Source organism: Tiliqua scincoides, chromosome 2 (genome assembly GCF_035046505.1).
Source record: "Tiliqua scincoides isolate rTilSci1 chromosome 2, rTilSci1.hap2, whole genome shotgun sequence".
Classification (NCBI taxonomy): Eukaryota; Metazoa; Chordata; class Lepidosauria; order Squamata; family Scincidae; genus Tiliqua; species Tiliqua scincoides.
Genome location: NC_089822.1, coordinates 135,953,141 through 135,978,334, shown reverse-complemented (window position 1 = coordinate 135,978,334; position 25,194 = coordinate 135,953,141). Strand labels below are relative to the sequence as shown.

Sequence of the window (25,194 nt, the reverse complement as noted above, 5' to 3'; positions counted from 1 at the left end):
TGGGGGTCCCTGAGGGTCACAAATGGCCCCAGGGCTGGGGTTTGGGCACTTCTGATTAGACAGATAAAACTTTATTGTGGTCAAAGGCCAGCCCAATTCATCTATTTTGCTATGTCAGAGGTTCTCAAACTGGTGTGACGCTTCCCCCATCCCTTTAAGGGGGCGAGGGGGGGGTTTGCACTTACTTTAAGAAGGCAGGGCTGCAGCAGGCTGTAGGAGGTGCAGGGAGCCCTGCCCAGCGCTCCCCAAGGCTTGGAACTTACACTAAAAGCTGGCGCAAAGCACCCCCTGCAAAACAGAAGTGTTCTGTGCCCGCTTTTAGTGAAAGTTCCAAGCCTCGGGGAGCACTGTGCAGGGCTGGGCAGGGCTCCCTGCACCTCCTACAGCCTGCTGCAGCCCTGCTTCCTTGAAGTAAGTGCAAAGCACCCCCCGTTGCCCCCCTTAGCGATTCTAGCCCCTCGCCTGCAAGAACTTACTAAGGGAGTAAAGCTCCCTCAAAGTTTGAGAAACGCTATGCTATGTGAACAACTTGGTGAACTTTTTGTTCAAAAGTGGTATATAAATTAAAAGTAAGGATAATGTTTCAACAGTTTTTCTTCACTGATAACTACAGCATCATTATATACAATACTTCTCATGGGATTAACACACACAGTGTACCAACTGATACTCCAAGAAAGAGCTCCTCTGCTATTGTGAAACAACAGAGTAGGCACAAATAATCTCTTTGGATTCAATAGTCAGCCTTCAGCTTCCCACTACTCACATCTACAATCATCCGCACAGTGGGCAAAGTGGCAGTGAGGTTCTGAGCATGTGGTGGCCGGACAGTCACTGGGATGCAGCCAGCATACAGGCAGCCATAAAATGCTGCAATGAGCTCAATGCCTGCAGGGACACAAGGAAGACACAGCAGAAAAGTGGTTCACTGTCCTCCTGGCAGCTTCTTAGTTGCAAGCACCAAAGAGTGCTACCACGTTTGACAGCAAACAGCTCAGCCACAACCCAGGCTGGAAATGAAAGCCAAGCTGGAGATTTGGTGGCAGTAGGTCAGAGAAGGTAAGAGGGAAGAGCTATGAAGAAATGTGGAAAAGGAGCCACTTAAAGCAAAATTTCAAAGCAAATTCTGGTGTGAACTGCTTGATCAGCAGCAGAACCAAAAGCAGAAGACCTAAACACAGGGATCACCTGTATGATTTCCTTGGCACAGTGACAGGTAGTTCTGAATTATGAGCCAGAGAAGCTGTTTCTCTACCACTACTTCCAATCACAACAAAGGAACTGCTGAGCAGAAACCCTGCACATCTTTGCTATTTAGAGGAAGTGAACATTTAGGAGACACTGGGAGGAATATATTTTAAAATAAAGGATTTGAGGTCCAAAATTCCGCTGAACTTTGCCAGGACATCATCACCCGAACTGAGGACAGAGGAAGATTATCCAAGATAACGTACTTCATGCTTCATAAGTATAATTCTAGCTTCCAGAAAATTTGACAAAGTTTCACTGCCAAAGTTACTCACCGGAAGAAAGGGGGTTGTGGTGAGGAAACAAAAATGTGGCTTGAATAGAAGTGCAGAAGGAGAGATACCCTTGGCCATTCCATCATCTCTAATATAGTACCTCCTTTTGCAATTTGCCACCTATCCTGAATTTGACTATGTCATACCAAACACTTTGGTTCTAAACACCACAACACATTTCCCATAGTCCAGAGCATAAGAGATTTATAAGGAAGAGGTTTAGAGATGCTTGAATGGATGGAATTTCATCCAGGCCCCTCCTCGATCCACAATCCCTGCATCTAGCATTTCTTACCAGGAGGATAGAGCAGCACCACATTATCACCGGCATTGAGGTGCCCCTTTTCAAACAGAATCGATGCGATTCGCTCAGCTCGCTTGTGCAGTTGCAGACAGGTGGCTGTACACACAGGGGCCCCCTTGGGGAAACAGAAAGAAGTGTCATGTAAACAAGAATGTGGAAAGTTCTGGAAACTTATCAGAGCAAATACAGGTTGCTCTCTAGACACCACTCACATTCCCAATTAACTGACAGCCCAATCCTTTACAGACATACTTTAATGTAAGCCCCATTCAGTTAAATGGGATTTACTTCCAAGTAAACTTGTATAGCATTGCAGCCTTATATGGAAGTGTATTAAGAGTATCTTTGGGAAATATCACAGACTTGCAACTTGACTGACGTAGCACATTTGTACCATTCTCAAGGGATGCCCAACAGCCTCCTGGCTTACGTCTTCTTTTTTGCCCTTCCACCACAGAGAAGACTCATCAACCCATTTGAGTTGCGTGAAAATTTTCTAGTGTTGTGAAATGCAATCTGGAGTCAAATCCCCACTCAGCCAATAAAAAACCTGGCCAAAGACCCTCTTGTCCTGCACCCTCATCAGAAAAGTAGAAATAATTTATATGCCTGCAGTGAGCATGCAAGAATTGTAAAGCCCATGTGGGTTAAAAATGCTTTAAAAATGCTAGTAACTTAAGTAAAAAAAGTCTATACACTAATCTGGGTTTGGAAAAGGGTAGCTTAATCACCGCTTGTTGCTAAAGAAGCTTCTTTTTCACCCTCATGCAATGAAACTTCCTCTGTTACGGGATGCAATGATGGCCTACCACTGCGATTTTCAGCCTTTTTTATCGCACAGCAAACTGAAAAGGTGCTAAAACTGTCAATCAGTTTTTTTTTAGAATTGACAAGGCATGCCACACTGCTGGAGGGGTCTCACATCCCCAGTGGCCCGACTAATAAATGATCCTTCTCCAAACTCCCATGGTGCACTTATGCACCATTTCTGGCACACCAACATTGCTGCTGCAAAGTGGTTTTAAATTGCTGGCCCAGGTTTAAAACAGGGGTGTCCAAACTTTTTGGCAAGAGGGCCACATCATCTCTCTAGCACTGTGTTGGGGGCCGGGGAAAAAAGAATTAATTTACATTTCCAATTTGAATAAATTTACATAAATTAATATATTAGAGATCGAACTTCTATGAATGAATGAATGAAGGTCTTGCAATAGCTCAAGGCCTATAAAAGGCCTTGCACAAAGCGAGGCTGGTCTTTCTTTTGTTGCCACTGCTGCATCACAAATGTGAAACAGCAAGTAGTGGAGGGAGCCCTCATCCCACAGCTCATGTGAGAGGTTGAACAGTCACCCTCATGCTGTAAGCACTCGCGTTGGGCAAGCATGGGCTCCAGCAAGTCTCTGGAGGGCCAGAGTCTCATTGGAGACTGGGGGCTCCCCGCGGGCCGCATTGGGAGTCCCCGAGGGCCGCAAGTGGCCCCCGGGCCAGGGTTTGGGCACCCCTGGTTTAAAATAAAGGACCAGAAGACTCATGATAGCTAGTTGCCACTGACTATGGATGCTCTTGAAATGCCAATGTTTGTTGTCATTTTATTTGAAATTCTGCCTAACATTAAACTGCTAGAGCAGTGGTTCCAAACCTTTTAGCACTGGGACCCACTTTTAAAAATTACACTTTACTGGGTTCCACCTAGCTCTATGAGACAAAAAGAAAGTTTCAAATTACCAGCTTCTCAAGCCTCTGCTTAACTATTGGGGGGGGGGGGGTGAGAGAACGCCTTCTGGTGCATTCTGTGAGCTTCACATTCATAAGATTGGGACCATACCAGTGGGAATGCATTCCCCTCAATCTGCCCTTCAAAGTGGACTAAGGCACATTCACTTACTTACAACTAAACATGCATGAGCTGATCCATTCTGGTTTCTATAGAGCTCAGTATATATTCCTTGTCAGCTATCAGCTTGCCAGTTCCGTGACCCACCAAAAATTAAGTTGCGACCCACTGGTGGGTACTGACCCACAGTTTGAGAACCACTGTAGAGAATTTCTGTTATGCTCTGAGAATCTGAATGTAACATATTCACAAAAGCAGCGAGAATGTGACACAGTTAGAGAAGAGACTATACTAGATTGACTGCTTGTCTGATCTAGTAAAGCTGCTTATATTTCCTTATTCCTTCATCCGTTAGATTACATAGACCATTAGGAGCCAAAGCTTTCCTATCACAAATGTAAATAAATGCTTAATCAGATCCATTATGAATTTTGATAGTACAGTAGATATCCAATAATCTGGCACCGCTGGATTAGTAGTCAAGGCAGACTATCAGGAATCCATGGAGGAGTTGGAGGCCTGTATTGGGCCCAAGCACCACCAACATCACTTGGGCAGCTGCACCATCTTGGAGTGATAACTAAGCCCTGGCTGCTTGATATTGGTGTTTGATATGGTCCCTCACTAAAAGCTGTTGAGAAAACTCCACAGTCAGGGAATCAGAGGTCAGGTCCTCTCATGGACTGGGAACTGGCTGAGGACCAGGAAACAGAGAATGGGTGTCAGTGGGCAATTGACAAAAAAAGCGGAGAGAGGTGGAAAGTGGAGTGCCACAAGGATCTGTCCTGGGACTGGTACTTTTCAACATCTTCATAAATGATCTGGAAACAGGGATAAGCAGGGAGGTGGACAAGTTTGTGGATGACACTAAACCTTTCTGAGTGGTGAAGACCGGAAGGGATTGTGAAGTGCTCCAGAAGGATCTATGCACAAGCAACCTCATGTCCCTCACAACTTGGTACATGTCCAGGTACAATCGGCAGCGGCGCAGATCTGTCGGCTATGTGCAGTTTGCCCACCTATAAAAACCCTTTCACACACGTGCTAGCAGGTGTAGGGGAGGGATTGGTGGGTGGTTTCTTGTTTTTCCAAGATGGGACAAACCAGAAAAAACACAGACCCACAGTATCGCATTCAGTGGGCAACTTACGGACAGCAAATTAATACTCTGTGCACTGGTCTGTGCAATGGTCGAAGTGGTCAAGATACAACTTATGGAGGTGGTCAATATAGAGAGATTGGTCTCCCATAGTGTATATGCAGTGTCTGTCTATACTGTGAAAATAAGGTCAACATAAGGAGGTGGTCATTATAGAGAGTGGTCAACTTTGGAGGTTCTCCTGTATTTATCAGTCCCCATTTGTACCTTGGCATTGAGCAGGAGAAAGAGCATGTGGTCCGGTGTTGCCTGCGCCCTCCACTGGAGCACCTCAGACAGGAATTGATGCTGCAAAGAGAAAGAACTGTAAGTTGCATAGAAACCCTTGGGATTTGCAAAGGCAAGAAGCTTTCATTATAATAGCCCAAGTTTTTTTTTTCCAACTCATGGCATCACGAGAAGGGAGCTGTAAGGGGATAGTCTGAGATCCCATATGGGCTGCATGAGTTGTGCGACCAGCTGGAGGAGGCCACCTGAGGCCTCGTCAACTGCTTGGCAAGTACTCCAGGGGAAATAGAGAGGCAGTGTAATGTCTAATGCAGGGGTATCCAAACTTTTTGGCCAGAGGGCCATATCAAATATCTGGTGTGGTGTGGAGGGCTGGAAAAAAAATTTAAATATAAAATTTAAATAAATAAATTAGAGATGGAACTTAGATGAGTGAATAAATGAATGAATTGGCTCATTCATTCAACCTCTCTGGCCCTCAGAACACCCTCCAGACACAATCAGAGCACAGTTCTGGTCATGCTCAGTTGAGTGGGCCAGAGGCTTTCAGGGGACAAGAGGTTGGCCGCAGGCCAGAAAGAGGCCTGCTGCGGGCCACTTCTGGCCCCCGGGCCGGGGTTTGGAGACCCCTGGTCTAATGGAAGAAGCTTAAGGAGGCTGTAAAGCATGCATGGGAACTGGGGCCTCACAGCCCTTCAGATTGCAGCTTCCAGTGCAGTAAAGAAAAACAAAAGGACGATGGGGTTTGGAGCATGTGCACAGGATGCACCTTCTCAGAAACACCAATGAACCTAAGGCTGCAATCCTAATCACACTTTCCAGAGAGGAAGCCCCATTGAACAAAATACGACTTACCTGGCTGGGATTGTGCCCTAACTCTATTCCTAAAATGATGCAAATCTCACTGTCTCACCCCAACAACAGATAGCCTACTGGAAGATACACCACCTGCACAAATTAAAGCTAACTGCAATTTGTCTAGTAGTGGCAGAGGCCTCAATAAAGGCTAAATACAAGGTACATTACTTTCCTGACTCTTACTGGCTATGAGAAAAGCATGCAGAGACAAAATATCACACTGATGCTGCTTTTAGCCAGGGGTTCTAGTCTGGAAATAAAATAATGCTGCTGTTGTGACAGAACACGAAAGCAATCTTCATGGGACTAAGATTCTAGGGCCGGTACAGGGGGATGATTTTAATGTGCATTTGCAAGACAAGATCAAGAAGAGTCACAGGCACTCACCTTTCTCACCAAGTCATTCTCTTCTATCTGTCCAAGATCCCTTCCAGAGGCTTGTGCGATGCGCTTCCCTGCAACCAGATTTCCCACCATCACAGAGGCAGGGCCAACACCTGTTGAAAGATACCAGCAGCAGGCACTTAGTAAAGGAGGGTAAACAGCCCCCATTGTCTGCACACGCCCATTTGAGGAAAGGAATACAACAGACTATCACACGTCTTAGGAGAACAAGGATATTCCAAAAGCAAGGCAGAGGACTGAGTCTGGGGTCAAGCATGTTTGGGCTCAGTGCTAAGAAGCTTGTAGAGGGGAAAAGCCAGAGTATTTAAAGGAGGGAAGAACTGACTGGCTAGAGAATTTTGGGGGAGATTCTCAGAGCAGGAGTTGGGAAAGCTGAACTGCATAGCATGAATTCACGGGACAGAGCATGAGTAGAAAACTTGCATGGCAGGACCATTAACATTTTGGGAGAGTAGGAGGTCAGAGGCAGGATTGCGCATATGGTACTTTGTATCAAACAAAAGGCAAGAGAAAACCTCCAATGTAGAAAGCATAATACCAAATTGAGAAGACTACTGCAAGCATTTTAACAAGTGGTGCCTAAAAACTGAACTACCATAATTTTAATGATTTGATGAAAAATGAATGTCTGATGACCATGTTTATTAAGTGGATTTATCTTTTCTTTGCTATTCCCCCTTTTTGTCTCAAATAAACTTCCATCAGTAAATGTTTGGGAAGGAATTACAAGACTAGTTTAGGTAAAGAAATTTCCACCAGCTCTAAGAACAAGCTTTTAATCCACTTAAGACTGCAATCCTATACATATTTACTGGGAATAGATCCCACTGAATCAATGGAATAGGAATGGACTGAGAATGACACAGAGTTGCATCCAATTACCTGGTTGTTTTTGCCTGGGTTTTGGCAGATTGGTTACACATGTGTGCGGGCACATGAGAATGTTGCATGGGTGCAGTGACCCCTCTAGGAAGTGTTGTTTAGTCTGAGATATATGGATCCCACCCAGAGGGGTTTTTGGCAAAGTATTGGCTGGAACAAGAGCAAGGCAATATACTCCCACTTGGTGAATGCTGTCGATTGCCTAAGGAAAAAAAGGAGAAGATTACATTCCTGTAAATCTAATTATTAGCAGTTAGTTATATTTCACTTCCTAAATAGCTCTAGCAAAGCGGTATGCAAATAATCCAAACACCATAAGTCATGTTATAAATTTATCACAAGCTTGATGATGACTGCTTGCCTGCAGATAACATACTAAACTAACAACCAATGGGCAGCAGGCAAGGAATCGATAAGAATTCATTCACACAGGAAACACTGCACATTCCCAGTTTATAGTCGGAAGCAGAATTCTAAGGGGAAAAAATGCTATGAGTGGTCATTGATTTTTTCAATGCCTTACATTGTTTCTTCTCCTGTGCGGACTGCAGCAATCAGGCAAGGGACTTAGCTTGGCATGTACATGAAAACCACCTGATTTGGAGGACCATGGTGTATTGGAAGACATTCCCAGTCAACAGTGTCATGCCGTAGCATTCTAAACAGGCAAACTTTAACATGGCCTGGGGAAAAACTTGATGCACAGATGTTTGCATACAGCTGATAAAAAGTGAAATGCATTTGGATTTTACCACCCATGAAGCACCGAGTTCTGCTTCGAGCCTCTAGATTGCTGTCTAGATCAGGAATCAGAGTGTCAGATCTAGAGAATACAGAAGTTAGCCATTCTGGTAATAGCATTCTTGCTATCTACCACTGATCTAGAGGCATCAGTCATAAACAAGGTTCCCATCATCGTGTTTTACAATATATGGGACAACACTGGATGCTTCTATATCTAAGGGCTGCCAACCCATAAAGAGGTGCGAGCCAGGCTAATCCAAGCTGTTCTGACCTGCAGCACACGGCTCATCCACTGGAAGCTGTCCTCTTCAGAAGCATCTGGCCGCTGTTCAGCTACTACCACAATCCTCTCATCATAGAATACAGTCACAGAAAACACTGCAATCCTAAAAAAAAACCAAAGACAAGCTGTAGTGTGAATTTCTCTCCCCTTCCCCAAGACCTCTTGGCAGGAAAGGAACGAGTTGGCAGAGATGCAAGAGGCTTATCCAGATGCAGGCAGCATCATAGCTGATGACATAAAACCAAATGTCCGAGAAGGGAAACTGAGGGAACAAACAGCAAATGTCTAATGGAATTCCATCACATTTCCTGCTTGTAACCTCTACTCTTACGTAACAAAACTCACAATAGGAATTGTTGAGTAAAGTCTGGAACATGTTTATGTTAAAATTAATGGAAAGAGTAAGCGTAAAAGAAGACAATTAGAAAATTGGTCTATTGAAAAATGGGGATGATTTGCAATGTCCTGGAATGTAAAACTACAGAATGCCCCTTACAAGAAACACAGGATTCGTATGTACGTACTGTATAAAACAGAATGTGTTTTGTCTTAGATGTTAGTATGTATATTTAAATAAAAACACACTCCATTTTCTGTGAAAATGGAAGGGCAAATTCCACAGCAAGAAGGTTCTGTACTTGCCTAGCTCTCCAAATTTACACAATCCAATGGCAAATTTCTGAATTTTTGTTTGTGGCAGAGATATTCTGGTGCAGAATTCATAGTCCCTTACCCATCTGCAGAGGTCTCTGCAACACATTCAACTTTGAGCATTATCAGTAACCTTACAAGCATCACCTCCTCCACCCTTAACAGCTCAGCTCTGCTGTTGTTTTTAAAGGAGCACCCTAACTCACTCTTGTATTCACAGCTGCGCTCCTGTCATTTTGGTCCAAATACAGAACAGAGAACCCATACTCAAAACAACACTAGTTACAAGAAATAAGTAGCCATGATAATCAAAGAGCATCACTTTCAGAAGGATAACACAATCACTCATTCGCCTATATGGAGATATACACTAACCTTCCTCTGTAAACTGTCTTTATAGATTCAACTGCCAATCCAGTGGCCACAATGTCATCAGCATTATGTCTGCGTCCACTAACTATGAGCATTCCATCTATTTTGCCAACAACAAACACCAGGCTACCCTGTAAGGGAAGGAACATCAGCAAGTAAGATCATTCTCCCCACAATATAAACATCAACTGCTCCCCCTCCCCTGCAGCTTTCTTTGTTAAATATTTTCTCTTTCATTTGTTTAAACCACCATCTGTATTACACTCATTGATATTTGGAGGCCACAAAAGAAAACCGTGATCACTTCGACCGTTTTGTTTTACTACTCTTTAGAAACTATGTTTCCTTTTTAACCTGCTAATTAGTGGATCAGAAAATCCATCAAATATGAAAATCTTTCATTTCAAAAATGACACAGGTGTGGATTTACTAGTCAATAATTCCACAACTGTATGTCAGTGCACACTAGTATGACTTAGAGAGATGGAAGTATACATTCAACCAATATACTGGATGCATCCACTCCTCAATGACCATATGAGCAGGGACAACCCAAGGAGAATTGCTGTCACCCCTTCTTTCCACTGATTTATGAGCAATGACTCCCAAGGGAATGAATGAAGCTGCACTGGTATTCTTGACACAGCTTGCACTACAGCTGATCAATAATTCCTCTAAGGGATTTGAGCCAGTGTGCAGACACTTCGTCTGCCATGCTGGATCCCCTGTGGCATTTCCAGATGCCTGATGATGACATTATACAATTTTGTCAGATATCAGGGAAGGCCAAACTCTGAGCTGCACTGGAGCTCAATTTCCCAGGGTTTTGAGCTGTGCAGTCATACAGCTTAAAAGGAACACTACAGTTGATGTATGTGGGAGAAATCCCAGAAGCATCACCACTGCCCCAAAAGCAGTTCCACCTTTGAACACAAACTGACTGGGCAAAGATGCCAGTGGGCTGCTAGGAGACAATTATTAACTCAACTATTACACAGCTGGAAGGAAGAGGATGGATCATTGCTCAAGGAGCTGATCAGAAGATATATTTATGTTGGTCTGGAGGATTCGGTTTTTCAAGTGGAAGAGTGAAGCAGGTTGCAATTTTAAATAGAAAGGGAGAAAATATCCTTGTTTATCAGCTTTTAGAAGTTTGGGAAAAAGACTGAATTAATTTAGCTACTGGATTGCTACATGTCCCTTTTACACATAAAACACAGATATACATAATGCATTTTACCCCATATTACTGAATATTAATACTGAGTAATATGATATGACTGAGAAAATAATTGTGGCTGATCCCTTCTTTACAAGTGTTCCAGCAGTATTTGCAGACTCTATTCTGCTCTGCTTTCTTCAGCTTTGTTAAACTCAGGCTACTGCTATGTTTTTTCTTTTAATGCAATATTTCAGCTATTTTTATATTATTTATAGTAATTGGCCACCTTGAATGCCTCTTTTCAGAGGAAATGGTGGGATATAATATTTTAATTGCATTAATAAACACACAATTTGAGAGTGGTTTTTTTTTAAAGAACATTTTTACAGAGTTAGTTGGCCTTGAGCACTTGTGCGGAGTCAGCCCAGTGACATAACATGCGTCGAAAGCAGCTTAACGTACCGGTCCAACAAAACCCAGCAAGCCGGAGCGCACAAATGGTACATCACCCACAGGAGATCCAGCCAAATTCAGAGGGATGACCTGCAAGAAGAAAAGGCACTGGTAAGAGAAGAAGCAATGCCATTCTACAAACAGATATGCAGCATATTCTCGATGTAAAGTAAGAGCCTTTTTCCAAATACAAGTACGCCTGGGGGGAAAAAGGTCACCTTTTTCTAAAACGTACTTTGCTTATACAGCCTTAGCCCTGACATGAATTGGAACTGGGTGCAAGCCCCCTCCCCAAATAAAAACAAAAACACTGACTCTCCATGACAAGCATAAGACAGTTCACCTAGCAAACTGATTGAGATTGGAAACCAGGCCATGATTTACTGCTGCAACTCCTAAAGGAAGCTAGATACTTCTTTACAGTGCAGAATTCACTGTTATTAATGGGGACTGTATACCAACCCCTCTCCTCAGTTAATTCATTCACATGTAATTAATTCATTCAGATGTGAACTTGCATTTGTACGAATGGATATTGACATACCACTTTTCAACAAAAAGTGGATTACACAGCAACGTAAAGATGGTTCCCTGCCCTCAGGAGGCAATTTCAAAAAGAAACACAAAGCAGACAACAGTTATATGATGGATGCTGTCCTGGGATGAATACAAACAATTGCTCTTCCTCTCTAATAATGTAACAGAGCAATCACTTAGAAAGTGTCTCTTTCCCCAGTTACAAGGGATCCAATTTTCAAAAGAAGTTGACACTTTCTTCAGTAGGGATTGATTTGCCAGATGCAAGGGAGGGCACCAGGATGAGGTCTCTTGTTATCTGGTGTGCTCCCTGGGGCATTTGGTGGGCCGCTGTGAGATACAGGAAGCTGGACTAGATGGGCCTATGGCCTGATCCAGTGAGGCTGTTCTTATAATGGAAGGTAGGCCACTAGTGTCTTCAGAATAGGCAGCAGGGAACACTGTCCACAGCCTAGTTCAAGTTTATTAGGTTGATCAGCACATAAGCCATACACCTATTTATCTAAAACCTTAAAACCAGAGTTTAAAACCACATAGAAACAGAATTTGGCTATATCCACAACACACTCTTTGCAAAGACTACTTAACAGTAATTTCAGTCTTAAAGAGTCCGAAAACATAGAAAATTTATGTATACAATTCTTTAAGAATCTATCTCTCCCTGCTGTATATTTTGGGCATCGGAAAAAGATACGCACCGGGGTATCTAATTCAGTTAAGGGACAATCACAATAACGCTGCTCAGGAGGGATCCTTTGAAAATGACCCTTCATTTGTGCCGTTGGTAAAGCACTGCATCGTGCAATCATATAAGCACGCCTCAACTTGGGAACTGTCAGTACATAAAAATAAATGGGTAAAGAAAATTTAGTGGGAAATTTAATTCCGAAATAAGAAGGGGAGCATTTACGCTTAGCCTCCCTTAGAAGGCAATCCCAATCTTGAATTAATAGCTTTTCGACAAGCAGCAAATGGCTTCTTCCACTGAATTTTTCTAGTGACTGTAGGCCCAGTTCACATACTTTCATATTAACGTTGCTATTCCATTTTACCCAGCAGCGTTCTTGTGCTGCTAGTTTTGTGAAAATAGGAAGATTTTCAGCAATTGTAAGTCTGTATTTAAATCTGATAATAGCTTTCCAAATCAAGGTTGAAATCTTTGGAAGTTCCAATTCCAACCGTATAACTTCAGAGGCTATGGATGGGGGTAGGGTCCACAGCCTAGAAAGGCACTCTATGTATGAAAGAGAAAGAGCATGCATAAAAATATTCAATTTTTTTACTGGAAATAAAAATACTGTTGGCTACCATGAAAACTAGAAACTTGCTGTGGCAAAAAAATGATGGCTGAGATGGGAAAATATGCAATGTAAATGGGTCATACTTTCAGGGTGAGGGAGGAGAGATGCTCCCATGTACCACTGATGGCCCAATCTTATTGGGATTATCTGAGGCTGCCTTATGGCAATCATAAAAGCTGCTACAGCAGCATGCTAAGATGTGCAGAGACCCACTTCATGCAGGAGGTCAAAGGCAAGGAATAACCCACGTGAAGCAAAGAAAGAATGTACAATTACATACCTCAAATGTGTTTTTAGTTACTCCACTCAGCCCATAATACATCATCCCTCCTGTTCTGGAGCTAACACAGATTTCACCAATCTCATCTGTCTTGCAAAGCTGTGGAGGGCCATCAGGCTTCACTATGCACATTATTCCTAGAACAGGTAACACAAAATTAATGGATCCTCCCAACCAGACCCAAGGAGTCAACTTTTTATTTTAAATGGAGAGCAAATTTAAAGGTCAGGAAATGCAACAGGATCAAGCTTCAGAGCTGAATGCACTATGAGATCTTAAGCACACATTTTGATGGATGGATGCCACATAAAGAAGAAACCACTACATTTCACAGTGATCAGAGCGCTAGCAGCTTTGTTTCTATTCTTTTTTTAAAGCGTTTGAGTTGAACATACTTAACTTTCGTGGTTAAACACAAGCAAAGGTATTTCAAATACACAGAGCTACAGATTATTTTCCTTTCTCTGCAATGAAACTTTTGCTTCCAAAAGGTTGGTCATTAGTTGCTCCAATAAAAGTCATAACCTGCTTATACTGTATTTTTGTTGGTTTGTAGACATGCATACTTTTAAAGCATGGGGTGGGTTAGAGAAAATTTCTTAGAAGAATAGGTGAAAGCAGTGGTTCTCAAACTCTCAGGGAGAGTTTGACAGCCATTAAGTCTTTCCCTCAGGAGGCAGGGGGGCACGGGGAAGGCAGATAAGCGATAGACAACATCACACCTCTGATCAGGGCGCAGGGGTGCACTGCCACTCACCGCCACCTGCAGGAGCCTTCCAGGGGTTGGGTGGCCTGGCGCCAGCTTCAGCATGGCTCCCCATGCAGCACAGAGCCCTCCAGAATGCGATCGCAGCCACTTCCTGTTTCTCAATTGCAAAACTGGAAGTGGTCATGATCACCTTCTGGAGGGCTCTGCGCTGCGTGGGGACCTATGCTGAAGCCGGCGCCAGGCTTCCCCGACTCCTGGAAGGCTGCTGCAGGCGGCGGTGAGTGGCAGTGCGCCCCTGCGCCCCAATCAGAGGTGCAATGCTGGGCATCGCATCTCTGCCTTCCTCCCTCTCCACCCCTTAAAGGAAAACAGCACAGGACTCTCAGGCTGGGGTGTCATGATGCCCCAGTTTAAAAACCACTGGGCTAAAGGGTAACATGCACAGATGTGATCAGATTTCAGAAACAGTGACTTCCCCCAGGCAGAATTCATAACTTCACGGTAAATGTTAGAAACAACATTCAAGAAAATGGTTATTCTATTCCGAAGTATGCTCCATAAAGGTTAGATTCACCAGGGCAATATGAGTCCTAAAGACAAAAAAAAGTAGGAGACATAATGTCCCATTTTCCTCTTGGCATGAGATACCCAAGTTTGCTGAACAACCAACCAATGAAAATATCTTTTGTAGCAACCAAGAGATTTGGGGTGTAGCAGCAAATACGTATTATTACATCACCATCATAATCTATATCGCTCTGAATAGGTAAAGCGCTTCATATTTTATCTTTATGTCATCTTCACCCCAACTCAGCAAGGTATTTACATTTTATGCCCATATTGCAAGGGAAGCTGAAAGGAAGTGGCTAGCCTATGGCCACTAAATCAGAACCCACAGTAGAGGGGAAATCTGAACTAGGGAAAACCGGATTCACAGCTCAATCTCCTAGCCATTACACTACAACATCATGACTGTCTCATGCCCATTACTTTTAGGGGCAACATCCTTGCTCCTCCTATCACCATGACCTTACCTCCTGGCATCACATGTCCAACATCCTGTACAGTGAGAGCAGAGTTCTTGTCTTCCGTGTTCACGCGAATGACACCGTAACTTAACCCATTCATTGATAATATAGCTCTACCGGGTAAGGGTGCTCCAGGGACACCAGGCCTGGGAAGAAAAGGTAGATTCATGTACAAGAGCAAAATATGCAAGACACTGCATAGGAGATTTTTCATAAGAGTAGTTTCAGATAAACAGCCTTTTTCGGTTACCAAATGACTAGGAGCCAACTAGAAATGTATTTGCAAGTATTTGTAAATGTATATGTATTTGCAATGGACTCTTTATGGCCACCAAGCTTTGGATAAATTTCTTAAACTACTTAAATTAGACCATTTGAAAACACCCAACATTATCTGAAAGGATACAAACATTTCACCCAAATGTGGTGGACATTAAATCTATTGAGTTACATCTATTGGGGTACATTTAGAAAACCTCATTCTATTGGATTCTTATTTCTCAAAGATGATTAAAAAACAAAACCAACCAACACTTGCTGGGGAAAAGTCATATCACATTAAAAAAAAAAAGATAGTATGAACCCACCACAATATACTTTTACTGATTCATTGTCTGGATGAAAAAAAAATTTAGCAATTCAAGTTGTGTGCACATTATAACAATAAGAAGAGAGCCCTCAAGTCAAATAGTGTATAGCAGAGACCCTGAGAGTACACAATAATACTCTAGGAGCAAAACCGAAACTAACATTCAATTCTGTCTTTGAACAAAGACACAATACGCATCAATTCATGTATTATCAGATATAGATTAGTAGTTGAAAACATAAATTTGAAATAATAGCAACTGTATTAATTACAAACATTTTGCTAATATGAGGGGTACAATTTATGGAAATGGGCTGCCAAGGGGTACATAAGTGAAAAAATGTTGGGAACCACTGATTTAGACCAAAACATTCCATTTATACAGAATGAGAACTGGCCTTGTTCATACTAGCTGTGAAAACAGAAGCAAGCATTTACCCTTTGAAACAACTGTTTGACAGTTGTGAACATTGCTTCTGTTTCAGAAACCTGAAATAAGAATTATTTTAGAAATATTTGCAAATCTGCAGCTTCTCTTTTACAAAGGAAGCTGGGCGGAAGAAAGAAAGACATCACTATACCTCCGAATTGCCACAGTCATTGCTTCAGGAGATGTGGCACAGGGGCATATTGCCTCTGGTTTAAGCCCCTGGCTCTGGAATAAACTCAGGAAAGCATCACAGGAAGACACAGACCCTGGAAGGCAATTATTCTCATTTTAGATTGTTAATTGGGGATGTTAATGGAAACATAAAGGCTGCTTATGATAGCTGTAGTTTATAAATTCCCAAAAGACTCAGTGCATTGCAGACATCCACAAATGCAGTAACAGACTGCCTCTTTCTAAAATCAGTTGACTTCATTTAATTATAATGCTTAATGTAATCCTGAAATCGCAGGCACCTTACATCACCATTTGCAAAGGACAGACTGAAAATCAACCAAACAAGAAAACTTAAGAAAAACTTTAAGAATGAAACTGCAAAACCCAATATGTGACATTAAGACTCAAACCACCCCTTGCCTTCAAAATCCTTCAAAGGTGTTCAAGTTCTCATGTACCCACCACTGAATAAGGAATTCCCAGAACCTATTTTAATTCTCATTTGTACAACATCCTTCAGAACAATGCTCTGTAGTGTTATAATCTTCTGCAGTTCCTTTGTCAATCTAAAAAGGTTAGTGGAAGAAGAAAATCATAGGGTTTCAGTGGTCTCCCCAGCACACTGAAGATTAACACACACACACACACACACACACACACACACACACACCCTGGTGCAGCTTCCCTCCTTCTGTCTTATCCAGAAAGCCCCAACTGCATTGAAATCTTACTCCTTGCCAATACCATCTGGCCAGACACTCAATTTAGCTCCCTAAGCAGTAGCACCCCATGCTAATCTGTTGCTCATTTCATTTGAAAACTCTCTGGGAACAATTTAAAACATGCTCCTGCTCCTGTAACATCTTCCTTACTTTGCAAGTAAATGTATGTATGTTTTTCATTCTCCTGCAAGCAAAAATTGCTACCATCCTCCTTTAAAGAGTCAATTCCAGTAGGACTATTTCTGTATAATTCTTGGTCATTTTCATTGGAGTCTGCATGAAAACAGAACTCAAGGGACCAAGTCTGCAGTTCATGCCAGAGAGCCTCCAAGTGTTACAATGCCACCTCTCCACAACTTTGCCAATACCACTCAGGTTATTTACTTAATATAATTTATATCCTGCCTTTCTATCTCAATAGAAACTCAATAACTCAAGGTTATCTGCCATGTAAGGGTAGCCTCTCTCTCTGAAAGACTTTTAACTCCTGCTGTTCCAGACAACGGTATTTAAGATATTTAAGAAAAATGTTCTTTGCTTACAGAGCAATTTGACCCTTTGTTAATATTAGGTTACCTCAAATCTATTGGTGGTGTTTTGGTTTTAGTAATACTACCTGCTCTGAGCAACTCAAGAAAGAGCAGGATTACACAAAATTAAAAACATAATTCAGTTTAAACTGCTCAGATTAAAAGTATAACATATTAACCTCAGCTTTGAATAGCAACTTTAGTAACAAAAACAAGCAGGCATGGGTTTTTTTACCAAAACAAGTTGCAGCAGCTGCAAATATTCCATGAGAGAATGCTTTTAGGAACACACATGTTCCTTCTCTCAATTTTTCCAGTTGAGGAAGAAGAGAACCATGAATGAAAACCAATCCCCAGTTGAAACAAAAAAGCACCAATTCAAAATCCTACTGGATCAAGCCAAAAGCTCACATTCTGTTTCCCACTATAGGTCACCAGCTGCTTCCAAAAGGTCCAAAAGCAGGTGATGATGGTATACTTATACCCACTTATAACATTCAGATGCATGCTATCACTGAATCTGGAGGTGTCATACAGTTGTCATGACTAGCAACCAGTGATGCACTTGTCCAATCCTCTTTTAAAGACATCACCACATTTTGGAGTACCAAATTCCATTGATGAATTGTGCGTTGCGTGAAGTAGTACTACCTTGTGCCAGTCCTAGTAATCCTACCATTCAGTTTCACTGAATGAGCCCTGAAAAACTTCTCTAGTTTCTCCACACCATGCATAATTATATATACAAGCATGATTTGTTCTCTGCTGTGCAAAACTCCTGGCCTGTATCTGTGACAACCTTCAATTTCAAATTCTGCAGAGCTATCTGTTTTTTGAGAATCATCACAATAGAGAATGAAATGTGCAAGCTTAAAAGCAATGGCACTGTCAAAATAAACTTTCCTGCATCAATAAAAAAACTGGAGCGCAATCCCCCCTTTGCAGTTCTATTAGATAAATCAGGTCACAAGAGTAGTTGTGACAAATCACATAAGAACCCCCTCACTGGAACAGGCCCGTAATGAAAAGTAACCCGTTATGAACTTTTCCTCCAGAAATTTGTCCAAACCCCTCTTTAAGGCATCTAGACAAGATGCCATCACTACTTCCTATGGCAAGGAACTCTAGAAATTACACGCTGAGTAAAGAAATACTTTCTTTTGTCTTTCCTAACTCTCCCAACACTCAGTGGATGTCCCCTGGTTCTGGCATTATGTGAGAGGGAAAAGAGCTTCTCTCTATCCACTCTATCCATCCTCTGCATAATTTTGTATGACTCAATCATGTCATACATGATGGCCCCCCAGACGCCTCTTTTCTAAACTGAACATCCCCAAACACTGTAGCCTTTCCTCATAAGGGAGGTGCCCCAGACCAGTAATCATCTTAGTTGCTCTCTTTAGCTCTTTTTCCATTTCCACTATGTCTTTTTTGAGATGCGGCAACCAGGACTGGACACAATACTCCAGGTGTGGCCTTACCATCAATTTGTACAACGGCATTATAATATTAGCCATCTTATTCTCAATACCTTTTCTAATGATTACATTTTCTTATGCCCCTGGGGGGACCTCCCACTTTCAGTGGCATTACATCTGGTCAGTTATGCCATAGTATACCATAATACTTGGATTATATCGCCAAACATGGTACACTTCCAATGAATGCTGGCAGAAAACCTGCTGTGCAAGAAGACACTACTACAGAAAAACAGAGCTCAATGGATACTTACAAGGGTTAGCACCATCAGTAACAATCAGCATCCGCAGGGAACTTAAGCTGACGTCTCTTTGGTCCCGGTGAGCCATCATGGCCCAGTGCAAATCTCGACACTTCACCAAAGCTACTTTAGCTGCAAGCCAGAAAACAAAAATGAAAAGTCTATGCAAAAATAGTGTAGTGTAGGTATGCTTGTTGTTCCTCCTACTAAAGTGACATGAATGACAAAGCTGAGAACCAGACGGCCACAAGGATAATCCTCTTAAAGTTCTGAAGAACAAGTGAAAGGGTAGGGTGCTGCACAGAACTATAAGGCATAATATTCTCAGCCCTAAATTCAAGACCGTCTTAGGAGTAAACACTTCTTTACCAAAGCAGTCCAGGACTGTAGGGTGACGTGGTATCTGCCACTTGAAACACCAGATAAAAGAGCAGCAGGGCCACAGGGGCAGATGTGACATACCCAGTACTAAAGAACTACTAATCAGTGTCTCCCTCCAGCTCCATGTGGTACTAAATTCTTGGATAATACAAGTTGTATCTTAGATGCAACCCCCTCCCCAGATCTCCCATGGACCAGATGCATAGCCCAGCAGAACAGCCACAACTTCCTCCAGCAGAACAGCCATTCATGGTCCATAGTACCTTTGTGAGTGTGAACCCTCTGTACCCAAGAAAGAGGGCAAGTTTTCATCACAGAGTAGGGCACACTGATGGTGTGCAGCTTGTTCATTACACTCTGAAATGCAGAAAGACACCCAAATTACAACAGAGAACACACAGGTAGGAATTCAGGAATTTCATGCGTGTTACAGGGGGTCAGAGATACAGATGGTTCCATACTCTTGTTGTGAGACAGTGCACAAGAACAGAATGGGAAGAACTTTCCCCTCTTTCTCCTGTTTATATGCTTCTCCGCAATAAGAAAATAACCTAAGAGTGAGGAATTTTTATGTCTAATGCCTCCAAAAGGTGGGGACAAGAAGCTTTCATCACCTTCACCCACACCACACCTGAGCGTATAAACTCCTTCTCCGCTCCAAGGGAAACAGAGGTCTTGGCATTAAAAGCCCACTTTATTTTCAAGGTCAGAGCAAGTGACAAAATTTCAGAAATACATAAGTAATGAAGTGTGTTTAAATTTTATAAATACACACAAGAGCCCAATCCTATCCAATTTTCCAGTGCCAGTGCAACTGTGCCAATGGGGCGAGCACTGCATTCTGTGGTGAGGAGGCAGTCACAGAGACCTCCTCAAGGTAGGGGAACATTTGTTCCCTTGCCCTGGGACTGCATTGAGGCTGTACCGGTGCTGGAAAGTTGGATAGGATTGGAGCCTAAGAAATGTTTTTGCTGAATATTAAATACCAGCTTAAATAACATCTTAATAGACACAGGAAAGGTGTCAGGTTCCATTAAAAAAAAAATCACAAATACTAAAAAAAGGTTCCTTTTAAGCCCTGCACTTTCTGAAACCACTACATTAAACATTTTCTAACTGAAATACATTTTTCATGTTTGCATGCTCTGTAGTAATCCTTCCCCCAAATTTGCATTTTTTGATCTATTGCTATAAATACTGCTAATAAAATAAAATAAAAATAATGCAGTGTTTCAGAGCCTCTAACCTTAATATGAAGCCTATGCTTAGGGAACTCTAAGTTAATAAATCACATTCGTTTCCACATTCTGACTCACTGTTAACATGCTGTGCCACAAGCCTGCATCCTTCTTGAAATCCAGGACATTCACTATAGTTTCACCTAGAACAAAAGTATTAAGACAACTTATAGGACTGTAGCATATAACTCCATTACCAGAGATGCAACTTCCCAATCTGCTAAAAGATGTGGCCTAAAGCTGCTTCAGAGTTCAAGGCTTGGTAAAACTCTAAATGTTCATTTTTTGTTGACTGCTTCCCATTCTTAAGCCCTGTAGCTGGATACTTATACCTGGATACATTTCTTCACATGAAAGCAACTTTGCTAACAATGTCAAGTATCACAGGTTATGTACCTACAAAACTTTCTATATGCACACCTTAGCCGACCTATATAAGTGAAAGTGGGGAGCAAGGGAAGAACACCATTAGAGTTTTATTTGGTTTCTATTGTGGTTATGACTAGTTGTTATAACTGCTTCAGAAGGCCAACAAACCTGGTTAAGCAGGTTATACATTTTCAAATACACATCATTTCAAACATAAAAAGCATCAGGAGGTATATATCAAGAGCAGACTGCTCCCTACGTATAAGTCAGTCCAATATTATGCCCTAATTTAATTGCAATTTTTACTTCACTGAAAATGTGTACTAATGTTATGCTATCAATGATTAGCATGATGGTTTAGCATGATGGATAAGACATATAAGGACTACTGTTCCCAGTGTATTGTCCATTTATGGAAGTTAAGAAAATGCCTGAGGAAAAGAACATGTTTGTGTATAAAAACAAACATTCACAACATGCATCTCCTTTGTGTGTATGAGCATCACTGGATTAGTCAATGTTGCAAAACTGCTACATGCTGTAATTTATCTCGGTAACTGACTTTGTAATGCTACTAAGCATTTCTATAATCCTGTCGAGTGTTCAAGGCACTTTAAATGAATTATCTTGGTTGAATCCTTACAACCAAGGGTTGTAAGGGTAGTGGTTCCGAAACTTTTTTGACCGGTTGCTCCCTTGACCTTCTGGGCCACTGGCAGTGGCTCCTCATTAAGGCTAAAATCCTATACATTTTATATGGCCAGTGGGTTTTTCATGAGGATTCCGCAACTCCCCTGGCTGATTTCCACAGCCCCCCCAGGGAGCCAAAGCTCACAGTTTGGAAATTACTGCTGTAAGAAAAGGATTATTATTTTGGTGGTTGATGTTCTTACTGTTATTATTATTAAGAATAGTTGTACACAGCTTACTAAAAAAAAAGAGTTCACAGAGTACTAAATGGCTCCCTGTTCCAAAAGGGTTCACATATTGCATCTCCATAGCGCAGATGAGAAGTCAGACTGAGGGGAATGGCTTGCCTAAGGTGACCTAGGGAGCTCATGGCAGAGGTAAGATTTATGCTGAGGAAGTCCCAATTCACAGCTCACTCTCTCTTAGCACTATGCTAGACCAGCTTGCTAGTATGAATGAGATTGCACATGCAGAAAACAGCAACCATCTTCATATGAATGGATGTGGCCACTAGCTTCCTGCATATCCATGTGGTTGTGTTTGGGTACACATTGATCACATGGAAAAATGTAACAGTGTGAACTGGTCCAGAGTTTGCAAATGGAAGTTTTGATTTGGCAGGTGAGATACCCAACTCCTACAAAACTAGTTCTTTGCACCAGGGCAGGATCACTGTTCTCTGGGGAAAGCCAAGACATAAATTACCCTGCATGCAACATATCCAAGCAGGTCAGTACTTACCTTCAGAATAGTTGCAGGCCTGAGACAGAGCCTGGCAATGAGACAGCATGGAAATTCGAGAAACAGTAACACCCATCACACTCCCCTCCTTGCTGGTCTTGTACTGAAAAAAAGGTCAACAAAATAAGTGATTCAGCATCCTGCTTGAATATCAGGCATACATGAAGTTAAAGTTACATTAACTGTTTATAAGACTAAAGGGGTGGAGGGTTGGGGCTGTGTACATGCATAAGCAGAATTAATTACAGTACAAAAAGTAAAAATCCCTGTTCCCTCCAAAGACACTGGTATGGTACACAAACCTATTATCTTCAAAAGCAATAATGAAATAATGAAGTTGGAATTCCTAAAATATTCCCATTATTATAGCTGCAAAACGTTTGCTAATCTCAATTAAGGAGAGATCTGCAGACAGAAGGAAAAAGTTTTCAGTTCTGGTGAAATGGGCTTTATTTGGACTGACACATTTGGACAGACACTAGGACTCATTCTGTCCTAATATCAGTCCACAAGAAAGATAAATCCCAGCTCACCAGACCGATTAGGGCATAGTGCTGAGGGTTACCAAAGCTGTCCAACTCAAGAGAGAAGCTGCTGCTGTGCTGAAATATTATGCTGTTATTGACTTTAAGAAACAAAACAACTTAAACATGCTATGTGGAAATATCAGCAAGACTCCTCAGACTTCCAGAGAAATAGGATCCTCAGTTTTAAATTACATTCTTGCATTTTTAAATGTGTAGATTCAACTATTTAAAGAGATATGGTCGGGTATTGTGAACAATACTTACCATTTGTGATCAAAGCATCATTTAAAGAGAAAACACACATTAAGAGAATACAAAGCTTTTGCAGCAAGGAATCCAAGTGTTTGCAATTCCAACAACCAGAAGCTGCACATTTTGTTTACTCAACTTTAAATACCTCAATGTAAGCTGGCTCAGTCCCTGCGTTTGAAATGTTTGGCTGCCAGTCCTTCGGCGACTTGGAGAGGTACTTGGAGTCTGTTACAACCCACTTCAGCCTAGGCCAACCTGGAATGAAAAGGAGATTTAATGGAGGTTACCGTTCTCTATGGATAAATTCACACTGCAAGTCACACAGTCTGGCTCCCTGAGGAATTTGCTTGGATCCTCTGTAACTCAGTAAACTTAGCTCTCATAATTTAAAGGCACCGGACTCCTGATCTTCATAAAAACACTTCTTTAAAAAGAAAAGGGCGTACCTTAAGTAGACAAACTAGTGCAACCACAAAGAGACATAAAACAATGCAAAATGTTACAGCCATTTCACCATATTCTTCCTACACAGAGATGGCGGTTATACAAGGAAAGTAAAAACTACTATTCTACCATAATTATGTACGTTTAAAAGCTTGCCCTGCACTGGTAGCTCCCAAATGTATAAAACTGTGGTAAAACAGGCAAGATGTGTGGTTTCTGATACACAAACACACAGAAGTGTAGGGCGTGTACATGTGCGTGAGTGTAGGGTATGCTGTAGTCCTTAGGTACATAAGGTTCAAACCATGTAGAGCTTCAATTGCAGAAACCTGAACTGTACTATAAAACTAATGGGGACCTTGTGCAGCGAAGACCTAAGCAATGGTGCAATGCCCTGCCAGCAGATTGCTCCTACTGTGGAAAACATCAGGGATGGTTCAACAAAGTGCACATATTTTGCAAGTATTTCTTAATTCCAATCAAAGACGGCAGGACTAGGAAGGATATACGGTTGACGTTTTGTAGAGCTGGCTTTAAGATCTGTTTCTGCCACATGGGACTGAGTAGTCAGAGCAGCCATTTTCAACCAATGTGCTATGGCACACTGGTGTGCCGCGAATGGTCCCCAGGTGTGCCAAGGGAATTTGGGAGAGCGTCGTTTATCAATAGGACCACTGGAGGATGTGAGCCCCCACTGACAGCACAGTGTGCCCTGTCAGCTGTCAAAAAGCTGATGGTGTGCCTTGACCATTTTAGTGCCTTGCCAGTGTGCCGCAAGATAAAAAAGGTTGAAAATCACAGAGTCAGAGAGCAACTGGGGGTCCCTTTTATCACTTACAAGGCAAGACCAAACATGAGGATAAGCAAATTAATTTCAATCAGCTCTTAACCCTGGTGAATTTATGATCAATAATTCAATCTGCTGCAGAACAGGTATGCAGGGTTCAAAAACTTCTGCCCATTATAATCCCTTATCACTCTTGCCTCTCATTTTCTACCCCTCCCTTTGCTGCCTCCCCTATTTTGGATAATTAGACTGCAAGCTCTATGGAGGAATTGCCTGTTTTCCAGAAGACCGTGCGTGTGCAAGTGCGTGCACACGCATATACACTTTTTTGGTTTTGTTTCCTTTTTTCTTTGCTTATGCCAATTCTGTAACATAGCACTTCTCGAAGTGGTAGGTTGTGACCCATCATAGGAGGTTTTTGATTGGAGCTCCAATTGAAAACCAGAAGTGAGCTCCAATTGCAAACTTCCCAACCCCCTCCAGATGCTGCGATCACTGTGGCATCATTAGGACACACACCCCCTCCCAGTCCCCACCCCCACCAACACTTACCAGAGGTTCTCAAACTCCCGGACAGTTTGAGAACCACTGCTGTAACACACCATGTGCAGTGATGGCACAGTATGAAACTCAGCAAACTTACCTTTGAACTGCACGATTTCTCCATTCTGTGTTTTAGGGAGACCCTTCAAGCAAACTTCAGTGGTGAGAGCCAAAGCAATGCCACAGCTACCCAGCAGAAATCCAATCTGCTGCCCACCAGCATCCTGTGGTAAAAAGGAAGGAACTGCTTTGATTTGCAGTTGAGCAAAGCAATGCCAGCTTTACCCTTACCAAATTCTTAGGCATTGGTAATGCTTTGGTAACTGGATGGTAACATTATGGAC

General features: G+C 42.1%; 1 protein-coding gene across 2 annotated transcripts in view; it reads right to left on the bottom strand.

Moving 5' to 3' along the window:
* DIP2B (disco interacting protein 2 homolog B) overlaps positions 1-25,194 on the bottom strand; it is a 207,698-nt gene that overhangs the window by 21,799 nt on the left and 160,705 nt on the right. For both annotated transcript variants that reach the window (XM_066613823.1, XM_066613824.1), the window contains exons 11-27: positions 24,951-25,074; positions 23,222-23,331; positions 22,298-22,400; positions 20,576-20,640; positions 19,523-19,616; positions 18,891-19,010; positions 15,884-15,998; positions 14,720-14,859; positions 12,977-13,113; positions 10,868-10,948; positions 9,247-9,374; positions 8,209-8,323; positions 7,194-7,395; positions 6,294-6,403; positions 5,028-5,108; positions 1,819-1,942; positions 767-888 (exon numbers count right to left, since the gene is read on the bottom strand). In XM_066613823.1, the coding sequence (XP_066469920.1) occupies positions 767-888; positions 1,819-1,942; positions 5,028-5,108; positions 6,294-6,403; positions 7,194-7,395; positions 8,209-8,323; positions 9,247-9,374; positions 10,868-10,948; positions 12,977-13,113; positions 14,720-14,859; positions 15,884-15,998; positions 18,891-19,010; positions 19,523-19,616; positions 20,576-20,640; positions 22,298-22,400; positions 23,222-23,331; positions 24,951-25,074 (1,971 nt within the window). The remainder of the gene's footprint in view (positions 1-766; positions 889-1,818; positions 1,943-5,027; positions 5,109-6,293; positions 6,404-7,193; positions 7,396-8,208; positions 8,324-9,246; positions 9,375-10,867; positions 10,949-12,976; positions 13,114-14,719; positions 14,860-15,883; positions 15,999-18,890; positions 19,011-19,522; positions 19,617-20,575; positions 20,641-22,297; positions 22,401-23,221; positions 23,332-24,950; positions 25,075-25,194) is intronic.